Below are 20664 nucleotides of genomic sequence, written 5' to 3' on the forward strand. Positions count from 1 at the left end.
GTAAAATAAAAACACAGCATCCCACGGGCCCATGACCTACTGGTGTTCCAACTGCTTTTTTCGCTCTATCTATCCCCTGACTCTGGGGCACAAGAAGACAGCATCTGTACCCTGTCATCTGTGAAATAAAGAAACATATTTTTGACCTGTCTGACACTCACTTTCCCAAGTGTCATATTTAATAATACAGTTAAGGCAAAAAGCTACATCATGCAATCTCTGGAAATAGCACATACTCTTACTCCCAGTCATCAATCAGCTGCTGTAATTAATTAATCAACTTTAAATGCCAAAACCATTAATCCCATTTTCCCAGTATTTTAAATGAATTCAAATGTGTTCATGAACTCAAGGGGAGAATACATTTTTTAAAGTGTAATGTAGGCAAATGTTACAGGTTTGCTATAAGAATGACTAAATTACAAAAAAGATGGAAAGAAAAAAATCAGCCCTGCTAATATGACTCTGGACGGTAATTAGGTGACTAATGCAGCACTGTGCCACCTGGAAGTGCCATGTGTGAATAATCACTAAGACTGTCTGCAGAATCTAAACCATACATCCGTTGTTTGTGCAGTGGAGCGAGCTGGGAGCTTTACACACGGTGCGCATGCAGGGAGGACTTCAGCACAGAGAGCTCACAATACCCTCTTCTCGTTCAGCTAGTGCGACGCTGGTCTCCAGTGGCTATCAATCCCCACCTCTTTCCTTCTCTCTAATGTTTCCACTGGCTGCCCGGCACAGCTAACCCAGAGCCCCCCCCAATTCATTATTAAAAATCATTTTTCTAAGGGTAGAAGCAGTGACAGGGTGATTAATTGGATTCTCAGATCTCTCCTGTATTTGCCTTCATCTGAGTTTTCCTCCTCTTTTCACCTTTTGTCCACCCTGTACCTCACACATCAGGAATCTATCTCTGTCAAATCATTTTGCAATTACAAATGCAACTAAGAGTTCAGGTAAAAGGTGCCTTTTTGTGTATGTCTGTAGGGGGGGGGGATATGCTTGGCTTTTGCAAAAGCCCCGTCAGAAATCTATCCCTAGTATACACTCTTCCCATTTTATTTAAACCATATATGCTTTTTATGTGCGTTTTGTATGTTTTTATCATTAAACCACAATTACCGCCTTACAGTTGTATGCCTCCGCCTACCAGTCAAGTTGCAGTTTACATCCATGTCTGTCCAGACTCATATAATATATGTAGTGAAGACTCTACAGCAATTTAATAAAAAGGTATTAAGTGTATTTTTTGGCGAAACATGGATGCTTCACACATATCTTTAACCAGGCAGCACAGGAGATCTATACAATAACCACCACTTCAAGGTGGGCACCCAAGATTAGTGTCACCAGTTCAGTATCCGACCAAATGTCTTTCCTTCTGTTCCTGAGTTATGGCGTTGAATAATGGCCAGAAATGTGTTGTTGCAGAACATTATAATGATGTCACAGTGAAGTCGACCTTTGACCTTTTGGATATAAAATGTCATCACTTCATAATTTCATCCTATTAGACATTTGTGTGTGAAATGCCATAATTAGCGTAAGAATTCACGAGTTATGGCCAAAAACACATTTTGTGAGGTCACAGTGACCTTTGACCACCAAAATCTAATGAGTTCATCCTTGAGTCCAAGTGAACATTTGTGCCAAATTTAAAGACATTTCATTTGCGTTCATGAGAATGGGACAGACCTCTAAAATCTAATCAGTTAAGTAGATGTTTGCGCCAAATTTGAAGAAATCCACTCCAGGGGGTCCTGAGAAATCACATTCAAATGGGCTGTGGAGGTACATCAGAGGAAAAAAGGTTGGGAATCAGACATTACAAGATGCACGATTGTTTAGTGACAAATGTTTGATTCAGCATCTTAATTGGTTGAAAACATATTTTGAAAAGTCACATTACAAAATGCTCGTCACCTCACAATTGAATTTCTAATTCAACTTGCCAAATGACGAGAGTATAAAGACAATACTGTGTCAGGGTGAGCCACTGGCCTCGTTACACTCAAAGAGCAGCCGTCTTTTTTTCATTAGGGATGCACCCATTACTCAGCAGCAACCTAATTGATCCATGTCTTTGAGTTCTACAGTAATCACAAATTGATTGATTTATCCTCAAGAGGGAAAGTGCTGGGAATTGCCCAGCCAAAAAGAACGGCAGAATCATCGGCTTTGAGCTGATGAATGAGACTGGAATAGCAATGAAGGAAGCGGGGGGAACAAAAGTGAGCTGTGTCAAAAACAGTTGATGAGGAATGGGAGATTAAAGCACATTGGAATGTCTGATATTACAAATGGCAGGTAGATCAAAAGACTCTTGGTATCAGCAGTCATCACATTTTAAAGCTAATATAATTAAATTAGATTACATAAGGAATTAGGCTAAGAAATCAAAGTGCAAAGTCTACACAGGACTACCAGTATCCTTCCACCACGGCTAAGCAATGAAATACATTCCCTGTAAACACGAATGAGGCAATTTCAGACTAAAAAGAAAGAAAGCACCCTCATTGCATGTCCAAGGGAAACCTTCATATGGATTTGGAGGATGAATTATTACAGCAAACAATAATTATGAACTATAAATTTACAAATGCGAAGAGAGAATAATATTTAAGAAAAAATCTCAGCCTATCCTTTAGATTGATTCAAAGGGTGTTTAAGAAATGTGATCCATGGGCAGGTCTCTCACTACAAAGGCCTTCTCTGTTGATCACATCTCATTAGCGACACTTCTCTGTACAACCAAGGGTGGACTGCAGGGTCGATGCAGCTGAAATGGAGCCAATAGCTCAATAGAATAATCATGATAATGATGTAAGAGTCTGGATTATATAAAAGTGGGGGGTAGAGGGGGGGTTTGTCACAGACTTGACAGGGAGATTAAACAAATGTTGTCTCATATGGTAATAATTTAAACCTAAACAAATCCACAACTAGTTTAATGGATATATATCACCTCACTGACAAATATCTAAACCGAGCTGTCTGACTTTACTTTTTAAAAACATTAAGAAATATCCCACTACAGTTTCATGCTGTTAGAGTTGAATATTGAAGGGTTTTTCAGGGATCTTTTGTGTATTTCAATGTCTCTAGCTATTGTGAAGATTTGCTGTAAAGAGATCAGTGCAAGACATTTTTAATCAATTGTCAATCAATTGTATCAATTCCTGTTTTTTTAGTTTAAAGTGTCAAGGTATTAAAATGTTCACTAAAATTGCAAATGTATCATCAGAGGAGTAGTGAGACTGCACTTGTGATGAGTAAACTACCCTTAGACAGGGACAAGGAGAACACTAGTGTCATTGTGATGGTTCTCCAAATTTGTTCAAGACTGCCTGAGATCTTGTCTAAATACCACTATGCCCTATACAATTTTTTATTTTCTTCTATGCGTTTGGATAGAAGCCAACATTTTTTTGTTTTTGTTTTTTTTTAACAAAAAATATATGAGTGGAAAGGAGAGACCTGTTCAGCTGCCATAATTCATTGTGTTTGAGCACACAATTGGTCAGCTGGAAAAGGGAGATACAGTACAGTGCAGCTCCGCATTCTCTGAGAGGTTAAATGAGCAAAAACCTGTGTGTCTACTGATAGTACTGCTACTGCTGTTACAGTATGTGTATTTGTGCCTCTCTGCAGCACTTGACCATTATGTTAAGCTTCATACAAAGGACTTTGTTGATACCTGGGCCGCTATCTATCCCTCTTTCTTCTTCTTTTCTCTCTCTCTCTCTCTCTCTCTATCTATCTCTTTCTCTCTTTCCTTCTCTCTCTCCCCCATGTTGATGTGTTGACATCAATCACCTATCAACAATGTATCTGCAGAGAGTTCCTTAGGGATGCACCAAGATAGACTGTGTACCTAATCATTTTCTTCTCAAATTGATTCTGTACATTTATGATCTCTCCATGTGTCAACGTATGTGTCTCTTTAATTAAACACAAGGTCATAAAAAATTAAATTATGGTCTTTGAATTTTACTCACTCTTTAGTGTTTTCTTATTATCTCCGGCAGCTTTGGTTCGTAAGTTGTAGGCCACCTATTAATATTAATTGAGGGTAATTTTTCTTTCCTGCTGTTCGTTAATATCAGCCGAGCTAAAAGACGTAAGCGTAACCTTCTGCGTTCCTAATTAGCAAACGTCTTTCGAAGGAGAAAGAGCAGGCAGGGACACAAAGAGTGGAATTGAGGGGTTCAGAGATAGAGGGAGTTATTAATCTGTAACACTTCCAGCAATAATGACTGAAAATTGGTTATATGGCACTGTGTCCCACTGGGTTTGGGACCAGTGACCATTAATTGATGATAACAATGACCTCTGACATACTGTGCTTCTGATTGTTTAATTGTGGACTCAACACCTGAATGAGCGTAAACCTGAAAACAATGTGAAATCAATTCCATCCAACCAAGTCCATTCAGCCATCAGAACAAATAGACAGTATTACCATGCGGATTCTCACCATCCCCTGTGAGACTATCTGCATTAAATGTTACCGTCGCTGCGGTCTGACTGTTTGATTTTACCATCTTCATCAGAGGACTGACAAAACGTTGCGATGCAACTGGACTCCTTAATACTGGCTATCTTCCACAGCCAGAGAGCAGCTAGCGAGGCACGCTGCCGATGCTAGGAGTAAACAAGCAGAAGCAGCCGACAGTATTAATCACAGTTTTACTGCTTCCATGCTCTGGGGTTTGGAGGCAGAGACGTTTCTTTTTCTATGGCACTGTGGATTCTTTCCGCACCATTAGTGCTCTCTGCTGAGCTGTTCTAGCCAGGTCCACTACTGTACTAATACAGTAGAGCCCTGCGAAGCATCTGCCATAAGCACAACTATCTACAGTAAATGTGGTCACATCAGCACATTACAGGAGCCACACCATGTGGGCCGGGATGCAGCCCACTGCTGTACTACATGGTTTTACTGAACATGGAGGAGGGGGGATATTGCTCAGAGCATGAGATATTCTACCTCAAAGGATCACTGAAGGACACACGGTGTCTTGCCTACTGTTAGACACATTCTCTGCCTACAGACATGCATGTTATTTATCAAACTGGTGCACTGGTCTAGAACAGCAGTTTGCTTGTCATCTGAAGCGCACCTGTAATTTAACTCATTCTTTATGAATGTGCATTTATTGTTGGATTGTGTGGGTCAGTTTTGTGTGGAAATGTCTCAGCCTCCAAAGAGCCAGTTCAGTTTAGGTTGTGGTGGGGATAAATTCCTTTACAAGTGACAGGAAATACAGGGTGAGCATATCACTAAGGAGGAGCAGCTGCATTGATTTTGTTCAAAAGCAAAAAGTACCACTTTCTCAGAAACAAGCGTGCAGCATCTACTAATAAATGGACCAAAGAGGAGATATTTAGTGATCTATGGCGGCTGGACTCTTTATGAGACAAATGTGTATTAGGTCGCAATAACCACGGGATTCTCAAGAGACATCAGCCTTATCAATACAGTGCCATCATCACTCGCCAGCTGCTCTGGCATCTGCTGGATAGTTGCTCTGTCTAGCTCCCTCTCCTACACCCGGCTGCCACTGGTTGCAATGTGTGACATTTTATTGCATTTTCTATTCTTTTGAGCCTTTTTTTGTAGAAAATAGCGATGCTAATTTAGACTGATAGCTGACCCTCGTTAACCAATCATTAACCGTTAACCGACAAACAGGCAACTGAGTCCCAGTTAACCCATTGGGGCTCTGAGATACCTTCCCCAGTCCTCATCCATATGGTGGCATGTGTCACATAGCTCTCCGCTGTGATCGGCATCCAGCAGAGAGCCACAAACTTATCAGAAAAAAAGCTTTAAAAGGCAACTCACAACTTAACTAGCAGTTAAGAAATAGATTGTATGGCTTTTTCTTTTACCATGCAACAAACATATTTAATTGCTTTCTTTAAATGATATTTTTTTTTTACCAGTTGATACCAGAACTGATAGTATTAATCAGTAAAAATTCCTATTGTCAGTTAACAGTTAAACTGTTAATTATTAACATCCCTAGTAGAGAAGAACTAAAACTATCTCTTTTTTTTTAGGATTTTTTAATTTTATTTTAGGAATTCATTTTGTGGCTCTTTATGAAATCTATTATATAAGCAACAGTCAGCTCAAACTCATTGTTCTGAGTTGGAGTTGCCTTCTCTCCATCTAAATGTTTTGGGTTCCTTTTCAGCATCAATTAATTTAGCATTTTAAATTCTTAAACTGGTTAAGGGCTTTACATTGCAGAAATGTAACAGTATAACTAAACGAATCCATTTGTAAATGACTCAACATGCTACTTCATATTCCAGGCTTATAGGTGGCGCTGTTTCTCCTACAGAAATTCACCAAAAACGGAGAAGAGGCGCAGCATGCGCATAAGGCTTGTGCGCTGTATACAAACAGACAGTAGAAGAAGAAACCAAACATACCTTCTCCAGCATGAACACAAGCATGTAGTCCGCCATGGTTGTTGTTATGAGACGTCGTCGCAGGATAAGAGGTCAAAGGCTTGAGGTCGAGGGGTGTGGCGACGACATCATCGATACGCAAGTATCGCTGTCCAAACAAAGACGCAAGGGTGGCGTTTTCGAATTTTTTCACCCTGGGACCAGGTTTCAAAAAAGTGCTTCTTCAGGCAGTTTCATTTGGACAATCGGCCAAAACGATGCAAAACGTGCGTTTACACCAAAAAGTGTTTCTGTGTGGATGGCCCCTAAGATATGCTTCACGCTCATAATGCAACAACTTGGCCCCCGCGCTAATGTTTGAATTATAGTAACTGCTGCAATAAAATTCAGACAATAAAATAGCAAGAGCCATTAAGAAAATGAAGATAATAAATGATTTAAACTCTGCAGCTCTGTTTCCTTGTATTGTATTACGGTACAAACATTTCCTTTATGGCTGAGAGTCACCGCACTCATGAACTCTATTTCCAGCAGCAGTAAGCCACCGTTCTCAGCAAACAGGCTCTGATAAACACTAGGGCTGGGTATTGTTCAAAATCTTTCGATCCGGTGCCAATTTCGATACCTCAGTTTCGATGCCGGTTCCTAATGATACTTTTTTCGATACCATATGTTTTAAAATCCATTTCAACATCAACAAAAATACATTAAACACAAAGCTTTTATTTTCCACCTTAATTGTGAATCAAAACCGTTATCAAAATTAAAAAATTCTGGTAAAACTGCTCACTCAGAGTAACATTATTAAAAGTGCCTTGCAAGCTCAGCCTGTCAGTCAGTCATCAGGGCAGAGAAACCACCGTTGTGCCTGCTTGTCTAAGAGGAAGTGTAACGTCAACAGCACAGCGACCGCTTTCGGCTCACCATTAATATCACATCGCAGCAAACGGTGTCTGCATGAAGTTTTAAAAAACTGTAACCACACTTGAAACCAACCGTGACTCTCTGTGACTTCAACAAAACTGCAGACAGTTTACTCTGTCCTCACCTCTCTCTGTGTGTGTGTGTGTGTGTGTGTGTGTGTGTGTGTGTGTGTGTGTGTCGGTCGGAGCTCCGATTTTTGTGTCAATATGCCATAAAAGTATCGACGTTCGGTACCCAGCCCTAATAAACACACTGTATGCTATGCCCAGCACCAAACTGCAGACAGACAAATTTAGATGGTGAAGAAAGTCAAACATCCAGCAAATTAAACAGAAATAACTGCTAATTTTCTCTCTCTTTACCTTTACAATGTTTGTAAATGATCTGGTGTCAGCAAAATACACATTTAGTTACCAACCAATTTTGTGAGCGTGTTACCTACTAAATCAGTCAAGTGTGCAGTCGGAGTCTCTATACATATAAACAGTAGAGGTGGGAAAAATAATCGATTCTTAGATCCATCGCGATTCTCTCTAGAACGATTCGATGCTCGATTCAGTTTTTTTAATCAAGTTTATTTTTTTTTTAAATGTGTTGATTTTTATTTAAAAGTTATTGTGTCCAGACAAGTACAAATCAGAAAACAAAGTGACTGAAGAGGATGGGATAATGGACAACAACTTAGAGTTTAGGCAAGAGTACGGAAAAAAACTACACAAAAATGGCCAAAAGGAAAAAAATATTTTGTATATATTAACATGATCTAATAAGACATACATAAAATAATTAGGCAAAACACATATAGGCTGTTCATCTACTTTATCACATTACATCTGACCACCTCATGTTTCATGTTTTAAGAAGCTAATTATCCACCTTTACATGACTGAGCCTCTGACATGGAGATCACTGTGAGAGAAGGTGACTTTCACAAGCATGTTTAAGGCTTAAACATGGAATGACTACAAAACAAAAACCTCAGTAGACAAAACATTTCATTAAAACTTGTGTGTGACATATGTCAAAATCTAAGCTATGTCTAGCTGCTAGTAGCAAACTCAGATTTTTTTTTTTAAATCACGCATGGAAATGTACATAAAAAAATTGTTGCATCGAGATGCATCGATAATCGGTTTAGAATCGTTGGCCTCTGAATCGGAATCAAATCATGAGGTGCCAAGAGATTCCCACCCCTAATAAACAGGTGCTGGGGCTGTTATTAGACAGACATGACAAAACAATGTCCAATCTCCAGGTTCCAGGTACAGTAATAACTGGATGTCTGTAACCATCCGATAGATGAGAAAAACAAACTCCCAAAAACTTAACTTATTACTTATAAACCAAGCAATATGGCACTGACCCAGGGTTTAGCAAAAGACCAAATTTCCACCTTTTATGAGAGCATTGCTCAACCTTTCAGAGACCGTAGACTAGCACACTAAGGCCTGGCAGCATAAGTGTACATAGTGTGTATCAGCATAAGATGTACTCTCAGTGGCCCTTGGCCAGTGTAAACAATGGTTTCTCATTCCCATCCTGATGGGGGAACAGGGGGATCTGGACTGGTGAAGCCCCAAAGATTGAACTGAGAACAAGAATCAGTCTATACAATCCACTACCTTATATACCCCGCCATGTCATTTCCCAAAAGCAAACTTCAGCGATGATTACTCAACTGAGATCATATACAGTAAATGTTATAATAATAAACCTCAGCAATGCAGACCTTGTATAACAAACATGCTCCGTTGACCCTCATCTTGGCAGGCCTCAGCTGGCCCTGCAGAGGACATTTAACTATTGACACGCCTGACTCACCACTTTGAAGTGTTCAGCACTGCACTCTTCGCCTCTGTAGTTGCAGGAGAGCATCATGTCCTTGATGTCGTGGCCCGTTCGGTCGTAGAATTCGCGCATGTTGAAGGGCCGGGGCTTATAGTTGTCAAAGTCGGCCCTCTCCTTCAGGATCTGCAGGACATTTTCCTCCACCATGTGTGGGTCCCGGATCTCATACCTGGGAAAGAAGGTTCTGAACTTAATTAATGTGGACATAAGGAAGCACATTCATTAATACACATAGATGCACTTAATAAACCAGTCTGTCTAATTTCATAACTTTGGCATACAACCGACACAACAGCACTGTAATTTTACTACTGTTCTACTAAAGAAACAAATGTAATTGCAGAATCACATGCAAACTTTTTATTACTTTATAACTTGCTGTATGAATCATAAGAAACGGTATTTTTGAAAAGACATTCTTCAAAATGAAGACTAAGAAATAAATATATTATATGTTTTAGTCTGACATGTTCTCTTGTCCTTCACCTAGTTTTATCGTCTGGACATGTGTGCTTTTGTTAACTTTTTCATTACTTCAAAATGAATACTCAGAGTAGACATCAAAAAGGTCAAATTAATTTTCACAGACTGTAATGATTTATTTTACTTAAACACAAAACTTTAACCTACCCATGAAAGACTAAAAATCGACATGACTTAAAGGAAATCCACCAACTTTACCTGTACCTCAATTCCATTTAAAAAATAAATAAAAAATGAACAGAGAAGCAGCAAAGAGTATATTCTCTAAATGAACAAAAGCTATGCTACATAGTGTGCATGCCAGCTCTCACAATATTATCCACATGTTGTCTGAAATGGGCAGCCTAGATGTGGCATGCCAGCCACCATGGGTGGCGCTGAGTGGGAGAAAATGGCTCACTATATAAAGTATGGGAGTATTTCTTTTCACACAATCATGTTAATCATTCTGCCAAATAATTAGGCTTCACATAGTAAGCATAACAGTGTTCATAATGCTGTAATTCAGATCCTGCGCAGTCTGTACTATTTAAATCGAAACACTTCACATAGCATGTGCTACAATTTTTGTTCAAGGGTAAAATGTAATCAGGTGTTTCATGAAATGAAGCATTATACACTGACTCTGGTTCTGGCTCTCTTTCCTCCACACAAAAGCATTAAACAAAGGACAAAGTATGATTGATTTGCGTGTATCAACACACACCAAACTGAAACTTAACTACAATAGCCATACTCACAGAAAGAAAACAATGGGGAAATCATTTATGACATGCCTCTGCTTGACAACCACCATCAACCTCCAGCACCTGCTCACAGTCATTCAGAGATATAAATTAACCTCAATTAACTAGTGTGGCCCTGCTTGGAGAAAAAGACGGCCTGCTGAGCGATGGGCCATCAGTGGTACAAGCATCCAAATTATGGAGTGCTAAGATTAAGCACTACTGACAGACACTTATGAGAATAATTAACTAGGACACAGAGTCTATCAGAGTGAATAGCACTGTAAAGACTGCATAATGTTTTTTTGAATTAACTGAGCAACAAGGTAGTCATTTCTTCTATTTTTATTCAAATTAGAGTACCGCAAAGAAATAACGTAAAGGGTTTTTGATATGAAGTCCTGACATTGTGTGTAATGTGAGAGAGCAGCACCCATCTTTTATAATAGGGTTCATTTATTGTGTTATTGTAATTATTTTGGACAATTCCATTTACATTTGCAAACATGAAGAAGCCAAAGCTAGAGAAAGCAGAATTAGAATTAGAAACCATGAGAGACAGAGAGAGACAAAGGCATACCCTTCTCCCCTGACAATAAATCTGTGAATGACTTTGTGGACGCTGACAGCGGAGTTATTTCTCATGGATATGGGCACTATTTCAAACCATAATTGGTGGTAAATTTTAATGGATTCTTTTTTAATTCCACAAGGTCAAGCTTTGCCGATACTCATGGACAAGATTGTGTCCCTTGATGATGTGAATAATGTAAGTTGATCCATGAATAAAAAATGAGATATTACATTATTTCTTTTGTGAGCAGTGCCTTATTATTCAACTAGCGGTGTATTTTCAACTTGTCGTGTTCCAACAAAATGACCAGAAATGTAATATGTTCCACTGCAGCTACAGTGTTGTTTACCTGCTACAAACACAATGAAATCAAATATTCACCATGAAACAGGATGTGCCGTAATTTGAAATGAGGACGTTTCTCTCTATTGCGCTCATAACTCTTAAGAGAGAAGGGAATCCGTCATGCTTCATTTTGAATAGAGTTAACAGTGCTGTAACAGCGAGGATTGGGACTATTGTTCTGACCAAGAGTTGAACTGAAAGCCACACAATATTGTCTTCGAATTCAACACTGCGATATCAAAGATCAGGTGTAACATGGCACCGAACACCAAGTAAAAGCTTGCAGAACATACCAGATATTTCATGAGTTAATTACTATGACAATGTATCTAATAACTCCTCTAATAAAGATAAAGATTCAACAACAGTCACTATCACACCTATTGTATACAATATCAGTATTGCCAATGCAGTGTTTAACATGTTTGCCTCTTATTTTCTCCGCGAATTCAAAGCAAACTCTTTATATCAACTCTGGCTGATTAGGATGTTTTTCAAAATGTTGTATTTTACACTTCCCATTAGAAGAATTTGGAAAAGCAACAGTAATTACTAAAGACAAGACCGCTTTGCTCAACATTAAATAGATGATAAAGCCAAGAAAGGTTATTCATTAATTGCTGTCCCTAATACTACCTAATACATTGTTGTTGAAACCATATCAATGTAGTAGTAGGGTTTATACCTAACTGCAGTTGTGTGTGAGTGTGTGAACAGATTACGCACTGTAAATGTGTGATATGGCTGGCTTTAATTAAATGGTTTTTAAATTAGTTCATTACCAAGAGATGCGTGGGTGTTAGGCTGAGTGACAGCAGCTCTGAATAGAGCTCAACCAGATCTTTCATTAAAACATGAAAACAGACTAACACAAAATCATCAATCAAATAATTTGTATTTGTAACATGAAATCGTATGATCGTACTTTCCATGGAAAGTTTAGCTGGGGAATTTTGGAAACATTCCAATTTGGAAACTTGCATGGGAATTAACAGGAATTAACGGGAATTAATGGGAATAAATGGGAATTAATGGGAATAAACTGGATATTTTTAATATTGCTTTCCATTTTTGGAAACATTCCAATTTGGAAACTTTTAGGGGAATTAATGGAAATTATGGGAATTTGGATTGGGATGTAGTCCTTGGGCTCAAATGCAGTACTGCCTTCAATCTGTCTTCAATCAGCTTCAATCTGCTGCTGAATGTTGGATTCTAGAAATGATCTGTGCAGTGGGTGTGGTCTCAATAGCATTGCAGTAGGCTAAGTAGTAGCCCAAACTATTGACCTTTAGCATGCTGACTTTGATTTACTATGGTTATGGTTATGGTTATGGTTATATGCGTGCTAAGGTAACCATCAGCGCTGTCTATTGTTTCCAGCCTATCAAGAACAAGTGGGCTATACAATTAACACATATAGGTTAATAGCAATGGGTTATGTATTACCCCCCTCCATCCCCCCCAAAAAAAATAAACTCCCGTATTTTAAGAATGAAATGTTGGCCAGTATGTAGTAGGCTATGCTGATTACTGCATGCATGCATGTCATTGACGAATATAGTGAGAACATTCAAATGAAGTTGCATTAAATCAGGTTGTTTTAACCAAGACTATGCTGCAAGATGGGTTTTTTCAACTACATTTAAGTTCCCTGTTATAGACTAACAGTATTATAATAAGCAATATTAAAAATATTCAGTTTATTCCCATTAATTTCCGTTTATTCCCGTTAATTCCCGTTTATTCCCGTTAATTCCATTAATTCCCATGCAAAGTTTCCAATTTTGAAAATTCACGGAATTTTGCAACCTTATTCATCATAAAGTAGAATGTGGCCTTCAGATCGGCACACAGAATCAGAGTCACCCGGTTGAATGTCGCCAGCACTCCAGGATCCAGCCACCTTTTCCTCTGTGTTTACTCTAATGTTTACACTTGAAAACCTGACCGTGCAGCTGGCTAGCTAGGCCAGGCTAGCAGAGTCAGCTGGAGACTGGCAAGTTGATTTCCATATTCTGCTCATAGCCACATGCCACACCGTCCAACGTCAAACAGATAAAGCACAACTAATATTTGTAAAATGACCTGGAGAGGTCCGCACCTTCTAGAATTACCTATCTTTCAGAAATAAGCAATACATTAAGTATTTTATTTTAGGAAAAAAAAATTATGAATACGAATTTCAGCAACTTAACTGGGATTTTAGCTCACAATATCGATCCAATGGAGTGAAAGTCACAGAATGCTTTAAACTGATTGCATTCCACAGCAAATAAATGGTGTGTATTTATAGCGATTTTCTAGTCTTAATGACTACTCAAACCACTTTTAAAATAGTACAGGAACCATTCACCATTAACACACATTCATATGGTGTGACAAAGGCTGCCGTACAAGGTGCGACCTGCTCATCTGATAAACATTCACACTCTGATGGCACAGCATCTGGAGCAATTTTGGGTTTCAGTGTCTGGCCCAAGGACACTTTGACATGGGACTGCAGGGCCAGGGATTGAACCACCAACCTTTCAATTGGTAGGTGACCACACTACCACCTGAGCCACAGCAGTCCCGGAGGAAACATTTTTACAAGTTTAACCCTATAAACCATAATACATGTTAGAGAGAAACAGCATGTTCATGTTATGCATGAGTTAAGTCAGTGCAGCAGAAAACTGAATCAAAACTTTGTTATAATCTACAGTTAAAGTAACTTTACAGATTGTGATGTATTCCGTTTCCAGTTTCCACATGGTTATCATTGTTAGTGAATGTTCAAGACACTAAATGTTCACCAACTTTATTTGAAATCAGCTACATCAAAAGATGCAATAGTAATTGCAGGGAGTTAAGCGTAATTGATTTACTAAATAATACCAGTATCAGGAATGGTAATGTTTAGGTAAATATCATCAAATTACACAGGCCAATTAATGACTAAAGGTTGTTTCTTTGATTAAAAGAAAAAGCGCAGCCCTGAATAAGTTCAGTGCTCTGTCCCACACTGGGACTACATTGTCATGCTTTGCTCTAATAAGAAGATACAGCATGTTGTGCAATATTCTGAACTTAATTGAATTGTATCCCGAGCATCTGTCTTATGAGCAACACAAAGCTGCCAGGAGAGCACTTAAGAGGCCATGCTCAGATCCCCGAGTCAGGAGGCTTTAGTTGAAGCGCATACAATCACAATAATATGGGTAGATTTTTAATATTGCCCTGCCACTGCTCCCTAAAGCAATCACAGCAAACTCACTGCGTAGGGGCGGGGGTGACTAAATTGGATTATGGGCCACAAGCACTTTAATTTTCTTGCGTGGACTAAAACGAATGAAGAGGCATCTGCATCACTTTGCCACCTCACTCAGAGGAGTGAGTAAACACTAGCAACCACTGACTTTAAGAGTGAACTTTGACAGTGAGACTGTGGAAAACTGTACTCACTCAGGACTTCACACCCACAGTTGAAATAAAAAAATACTTTCTCCATAGCAGTTCATACTCCCATTGTATTACATTGGTGTAACACAACAATGAACACATCTTGATATAATCTCAGGTAATTATCCAATTAGCGCTAATTGAACTCATACAAGACATAGGATGGGATTGTTTTTGCAGTGTCCTTGAAAATAAATACTTGCAATTATTCCTGGTAGCAGAGTTTTGATGATCACATCTTAATGATGGTGCACCTGTGACACAGCTATTATGCCACTTTAGACAAGATCATACGAATGTAATAGCGTAATTAGGTGAGGTGTAATAGCAAAGCGAACCCAAACAAATCTCTGTTTTATTGATAAGCAATCACACAAGCAAACTAAAGACGCAAAATACAGTAATAACATGCAACGCCTTGCAATGATGAATCAAATTAAATCTTTTAAAAACCTTGACCTAACACTAAATTGCCAACTTATGTCTCTCCAGTGATAATCTTCTCTCTGATAAACAATCACAATATAAATGCAAATGAACCCACATTTGAAAAAACTGCTTTAAAAGCAGCTCTTTGGTTTTGTATTTTCAGTATGATGATCTGGCCTCCCCATGTCCTCTCCTAAGCACTTTTTACACCAGTAAAATCCTGATTAGGGCCTATGATCTTGCTGAGACAGATAACACGGTCAAAGTTATCAAGCGCTACATTTTGCGGCACCGCTTATGTGAATTAGGAGCATGTTTGCAAGCTCAGGGAACATGTTAAAGCTTGTGAACTGTGTAAGCAGAAGACTCGCTTCTCTGACTCTCATGCGCTGATCCAACACTTTTGGGCAGCATACACCACACAACCAACACCTTTTCCAAAATGACCTTTCTTTTGTTAATCATCATATAATTGCCCCTGCGACATAATAAAAATAAAATTGAGCAATTTACTTTTAATGTTCTGCACTGCCGAGTGTGACTTCAACCTGCAAGAACACGAGTAAGTGATTTTTTTTGGTACAGAGCCTGATGGAGTGGAGTAAGTTAAGGTGCTGGTACTACTAGCTCAGCTATAAACTTAGAGCATCTAAGACAGTGTGGCATCACTGCAAGGAAGTATACCGCCTGATCCTTCCACCAGAGACAGCTGCTCGACACTTTGTCTTTCTTCTGCCATTTTCTGACAAAACCCACAGCGTGTTGCCTGATATGAAGACGCTTACCACTGGCATGTTTTCCACCCAATCAACGTTTAATTTTAAAGCAGGGTCTACAGGAAAACCCTAAGAACATTTTTATTGAAAAGTTAGATTCAAGTTGTTTCCAATACCTTAGTTTTTACCTTCGAAGTCCTTATCACACAGTACTTTTCTACGTAGTACTCTACGGCTGTGAGACTGTTAGAGTAAGACCTATTAACAAAGCTTCCCTTGCCATCTTTAAAGCTACATTGTGTAAGAATTTCTTCCATCTATCGGTGAAATTGTATATGACAACCAACTTAATATGATTTTCTAGCCCTTCCCATTCCGAGCGCTTTTTAACTCCTACATTGGCCGAACCCGAAATTAGCTCTCTCCATCGTTTACACGCAGCTGTTCTAGCCACTCCAACATTAACTTTGGTCTTGTTGCTTTGCCTGTCGCGTTGTCGTTTTAATTCTCTTTTTAACTTCGCTACATGGCTTTCGTCATTCAAGCGAGTCTCTCGTATGTATTATGAATGATTCTGAATGGCAAATTCTATGCTTACGAGAATACTTTGATTAGTTGGAGGAAGTAATTACACATGAATGAGCACATATTTGTGAAAGAACAAAGGGGTTTTTACTAAGAATCAACTCAAAAAATTACACAATGTAGGTTTAAAGAAAACGTCACATAAAGTACCAATCTCTGAGTGGGCAAAAAGTAAGGGGATGTCTCCGCCAAGGCCAAATGGATCAGTGGTGTTAATCAGCGGGACAACTCTGTAGCTTAACAAACAGCGCTAATTACACAAGGATAAAGACTTGTTCATCACACAGCTTACGAGACACAAGTTAATTGCCTCTGCTTGCAGTCCCCTCTCTCCATCTAAAGTCAGCACGTTCCAAAGTCATTTGGAGCAAAGCCACAGCTTTAATTTTGTGCTTCCTCTCTCTTGTTCATTCAGTGTTTTTGTCCTTATTTCTTCAGGTGCATCTCACTCCATACAAGAAAGCTGGCTTATTTTGCACTAATAAAAAAAAGAGGTGGAAGCCTGTCTATTTCAATGGTCTGGCATTACAGCTGACAGTACAAACACGAAGAAACACATCCACGTAGGATGCAGGCACACTAGTTGAAATTTAAACCATACAAAGCACTAGTACTGCAGCCCCGAGCAATGGAATCTATTGCTTTCCTGTAAGGTTATCACCTGTAATATGGATGTATATAGAGGTCACAGAGCAACGACATTCAGTATGACAACAGATAATTGGATTTATGTCATTCTAGCATGTACCACAGAGGTAGGTTACTATCCAACTGTGCCTTTGGCTGCAGAGCTGTGTGGATCAATATGCTAAAAATACACTGACTAATGTGTTCAAGATTATATTTAGACGTGTTTGTATGTAGTAGATCTTTTATTTTTGCAGTAACTGTGTTTTTGTGAATTTAACAGCTACATCTGTGAATACAGAGTCAAGGATAGTTATAGCAGTTACCTGTATTGCACTGGTAAACGTGATCAGAATAAGCTGAGTGGCACAGAACAGAAAAAGTGAAGAAATTTAAAGTCAAAAGTTTCAACAGTCAACGGTGAGCTTGTCATGGCTGCCGAAAGACTAAATGATCAAAGCAGAGCAGAAAGCAACAAGTGTCAAGGGAGGGAAAGGCAGTTGTGAATCACACACACACGTCTCTCCACACTTTGTCAGCAAGGGATTTAAAAATCTACTTGTCTGCTTATCCAATATTGAGATATTCATATCACATGAACTGTAAAATGATGAGGCAAGGAATTGCACCAGCGGCATTTTCTCTTTCATCATCTTATATTAACCACTTAGAAACGGCTCATCCATTATCTGTTACCTGGGGGTTCACATGACCTGTGATAAAATGTGTTCCTTCTCATTTTTTAATTACCAAATATGGTACAGTGTTTTTTCCTAGGTTTGTGGAAGACTTTGGCACACATATTTGGCGTGGGGTTTAGGGGTCCTCCCTTAATAAAATGTTAGGTTTTTCAATTAAGAAAATACAAATTTTGACAACTTATTAATGAATAGTAAATTGATTAACCTTTGCAGCTCTACATTCATTCAGCTTAGGTAGTGCCCAAAACGGCTTAGGTGCTGCACCTAAGCCTAAAGGGAGGGGAAAGCCTGATGGTATCGCCATATTTCAACAGATTGATGGTTGGGGTGTATTTCATGTTGTTGCATAGTTTCATAAATACAGCAGCTTATGTGCAGTGTGGCTTTCAGCTGACTAGATCTGCATTATCACTACATTATTAAATAACAAACTATGATGTTGAGTCTTTTAACTGCTTTTTAGAAACACCTTCAATCTGTACCCTTTTTTTCTGAATTACCTCAGGCTAAGGTCAGTTCAAGTTCATATTCACTGAGAGCCTTAAAAGGTTTTGCATGCTCTGTCCATGTTGTTTGAACATCTCCTGGTGGCCTAACAGCGACGACCAGTGAGACAGGTGTTAAAACACTGCTTTGCACTTCCATGTGTATGAAGCTTTCACCTGAGAAAATTCTGACATCAAAGTAAAACGAAGGTTAACATTTCCACGAGGCTACTGAAAACTAAAAATGTTATTTTGATAGAATACCAAAGTTTCACTAGTACCTTGTAGATTTAAACTGCTACAAAGTAAAGCATCAGCACTTCCCTTTACAAAAAATGTAGGGAGTTTTGGTATTTAGTCAGTGGGTTGAGGGATTTAGTGATTTAATGGTTCTCAATTCATTTTATTGGAATAAAGAATGGTTCAGTTTTTAGAAAACTACAGTGAAATGAAAATGTACAGTTTCAGCTAAATGTTTCAATCTTGTGACTGTTATCTCATGATGAGCAGAGGACACAATCAAATCCTAAATCAACAACTGCTAAATCCCCCTTACAGATAAGTTTCCCTGAGGCAAAACCTTATCTTCCAAGCAGAAAGTGTGTCTGTTTGAGAGTCTGTGTGCTGAATACTGGTTTGTTTTAACATATAGAAGAAACAGACTATTAGGTGAGGTGTGTTACTGAATGTCAGGAAATCCAATATTAGGAAATGTCTGCTGGCCTCAGGCTTGCAGACTGACATCATGTATACAGAGCTATTGTAGGCAACAAGCAGCCCTAAAGGTAAAGTACCTGGAAATGAGACACACACACACACATAAACACACACACACACACACACACACACACACACACACACACACACACACACACAGTACCTGCCGTTGAGCATGGCCAGGAGCTCCCCAGCGTGGTACAGGTCGTTGCGCGTCACCCGGCTGAAGCGGAAGGAGTTGAGGTTGCAGAAGGTGACAGAGGGGAACACCATCGTGGAAGTCGCCACCTCGTCCAGCTGGGTGACATGGGGGTACTGGAAATATAACTGCACCCGGTCCACACACACCGTCAACAGCAAACCCAAGGAGCTCAGGAAGAACAAAATCCACAGGCTGCGCTTGATATACATCCGCTCATAAGTGAACATGTGCGAGATGCCATGCAGCGTGGACCTGCTGGCGAAATCTTCAATAGGAACCGGCTCCTTGTAGTCCATCTCCTCCGAGTCCGCATTGAGATCCATTACGTCCCCGGGATGAGTTTAGATGAATGAAGGCTATGGGATTGCAAACGAAGGAAACTGGCTTTACAGATAAACAGACGCTTTATTAATGGGAAGGATGTTAGTGGCTGCAAGTTCACGCCCTTCTACGCATGTATTTCTCATGCAGCCTGTGTGAGATGTTGCGTCACTGACAGCCGGCAAAATACCCCGACATTCAGAGCATTTTACCCAATATATCCTCAAAATACCGAGTCCTTACATGAAAACACTCGAAGAAAGTATAGACGGGGAAAGCATGTGCAGTACCTGGGCTGGGGTCACAGTTCCATCATAAATAGTCCGGTGTGGAGCGCGCATGGATAGATGCCAACGCTGTCCTCTCCTCGCACACTTCTGTGATATTACCGAGTTGATGTTTGGCTTCCACGCTCAAAATCAAAAGCAAAAGCCCTGAGCAGGTCTACAAAAAAAAACAGAACACGTAAATCTGCGAGAAAAGCAGGGAAATCTGAATGAGAAAATCAAAGCGGCGGTATATTCTCTCTCTCTGTGTACGGCAGAGTAGCCTACACTGACTACGCTTTCCCAGCTCTTCACATACAAACCCAACACGTGCACAATAAAAAATATAGCAGCCGATTTCTCGCCTGTTAGCGTTTTAGAAGCAGTCGTCGGGGTGTTCTGGGTTTTTTCACAGCCAGCATAAACAGCTGCATCACAGAGGAGCTGGGTCTGTCAGAAAGCTGCCTCGGTGCGCCTCTGCTCGCTTGCATCCATTCCCTCCTCCGAGGTGCCTCCACAACAATGCAGGGATACTTACTCCGGTTTCACTTGAATTCCCGCTGGTTTATCCTTGATTTACAGTGTTCGGGGAAAAACATATGTGTAGGACTAGCTACCTGGGCAAACAGAGGCAATTACGGCTCCAAATGCTCAGCGTTATGAATTAAGGGGAAACCACCTCAGGGGTGGTCGCGGTTTGATGGGATCAATTAAATTCGCCCCCAACAGGAGAGAGCCAGGATAGGATAGGTAGGCTCTGTGTTTTACACCAGGTGACGAAGTCCAACGTTGGTGTCACTTCAGCAATATACCGGCTCAAACAACGGGTTATCCGCCCGTTGAGAA

The 20664-nt window shown here is 39.7% G+C and overlaps 1 protein-coding gene across 3 annotated transcripts in view; it reads right to left on the reverse strand.

Annotated features, from left to right (window-relative positions):
• Window positions 1-20664, reverse strand: part of asic1b (acid-sensing (proton-gated) ion channel 1b) — a 189362-nt gene that overhangs the window by 168050 nt on the left and 648 nt on the right. The window contains exons 1-3 of one of the 3 annotated variants that reach the window (XM_028576116.1): window positions 19843-20205; window positions 19193-19587; window positions 9172-9367 (exon numbers count right to left, since the gene is read on the reverse strand). In XM_028576116.1, the coding sequence (XP_028431917.1) occupies window positions 9172-9367; window positions 19193-19554 (558 nt within the window). In that variant the 5' untranslated portion in view covers window positions 19555-19587; window positions 19843-20205. Of the gene's footprint in view, window positions 1-9171; window positions 9368-19192; window positions 20206-20664 lie in introns of those variants that run through there. The other 2 variants (XM_028576117.1, XM_028576115.1) reach the window with 2 other exon arrangements.

This window comes from Perca flavescens, chromosome 4 (assembly GCF_004354835.1).
Source record: "Perca flavescens isolate YP-PL-M2 chromosome 4, PFLA_1.0, whole genome shotgun sequence".
Classification (NCBI taxonomy): Eukaryota; Metazoa; Chordata; class Actinopteri; order Perciformes; family Percidae; genus Perca; species Perca flavescens.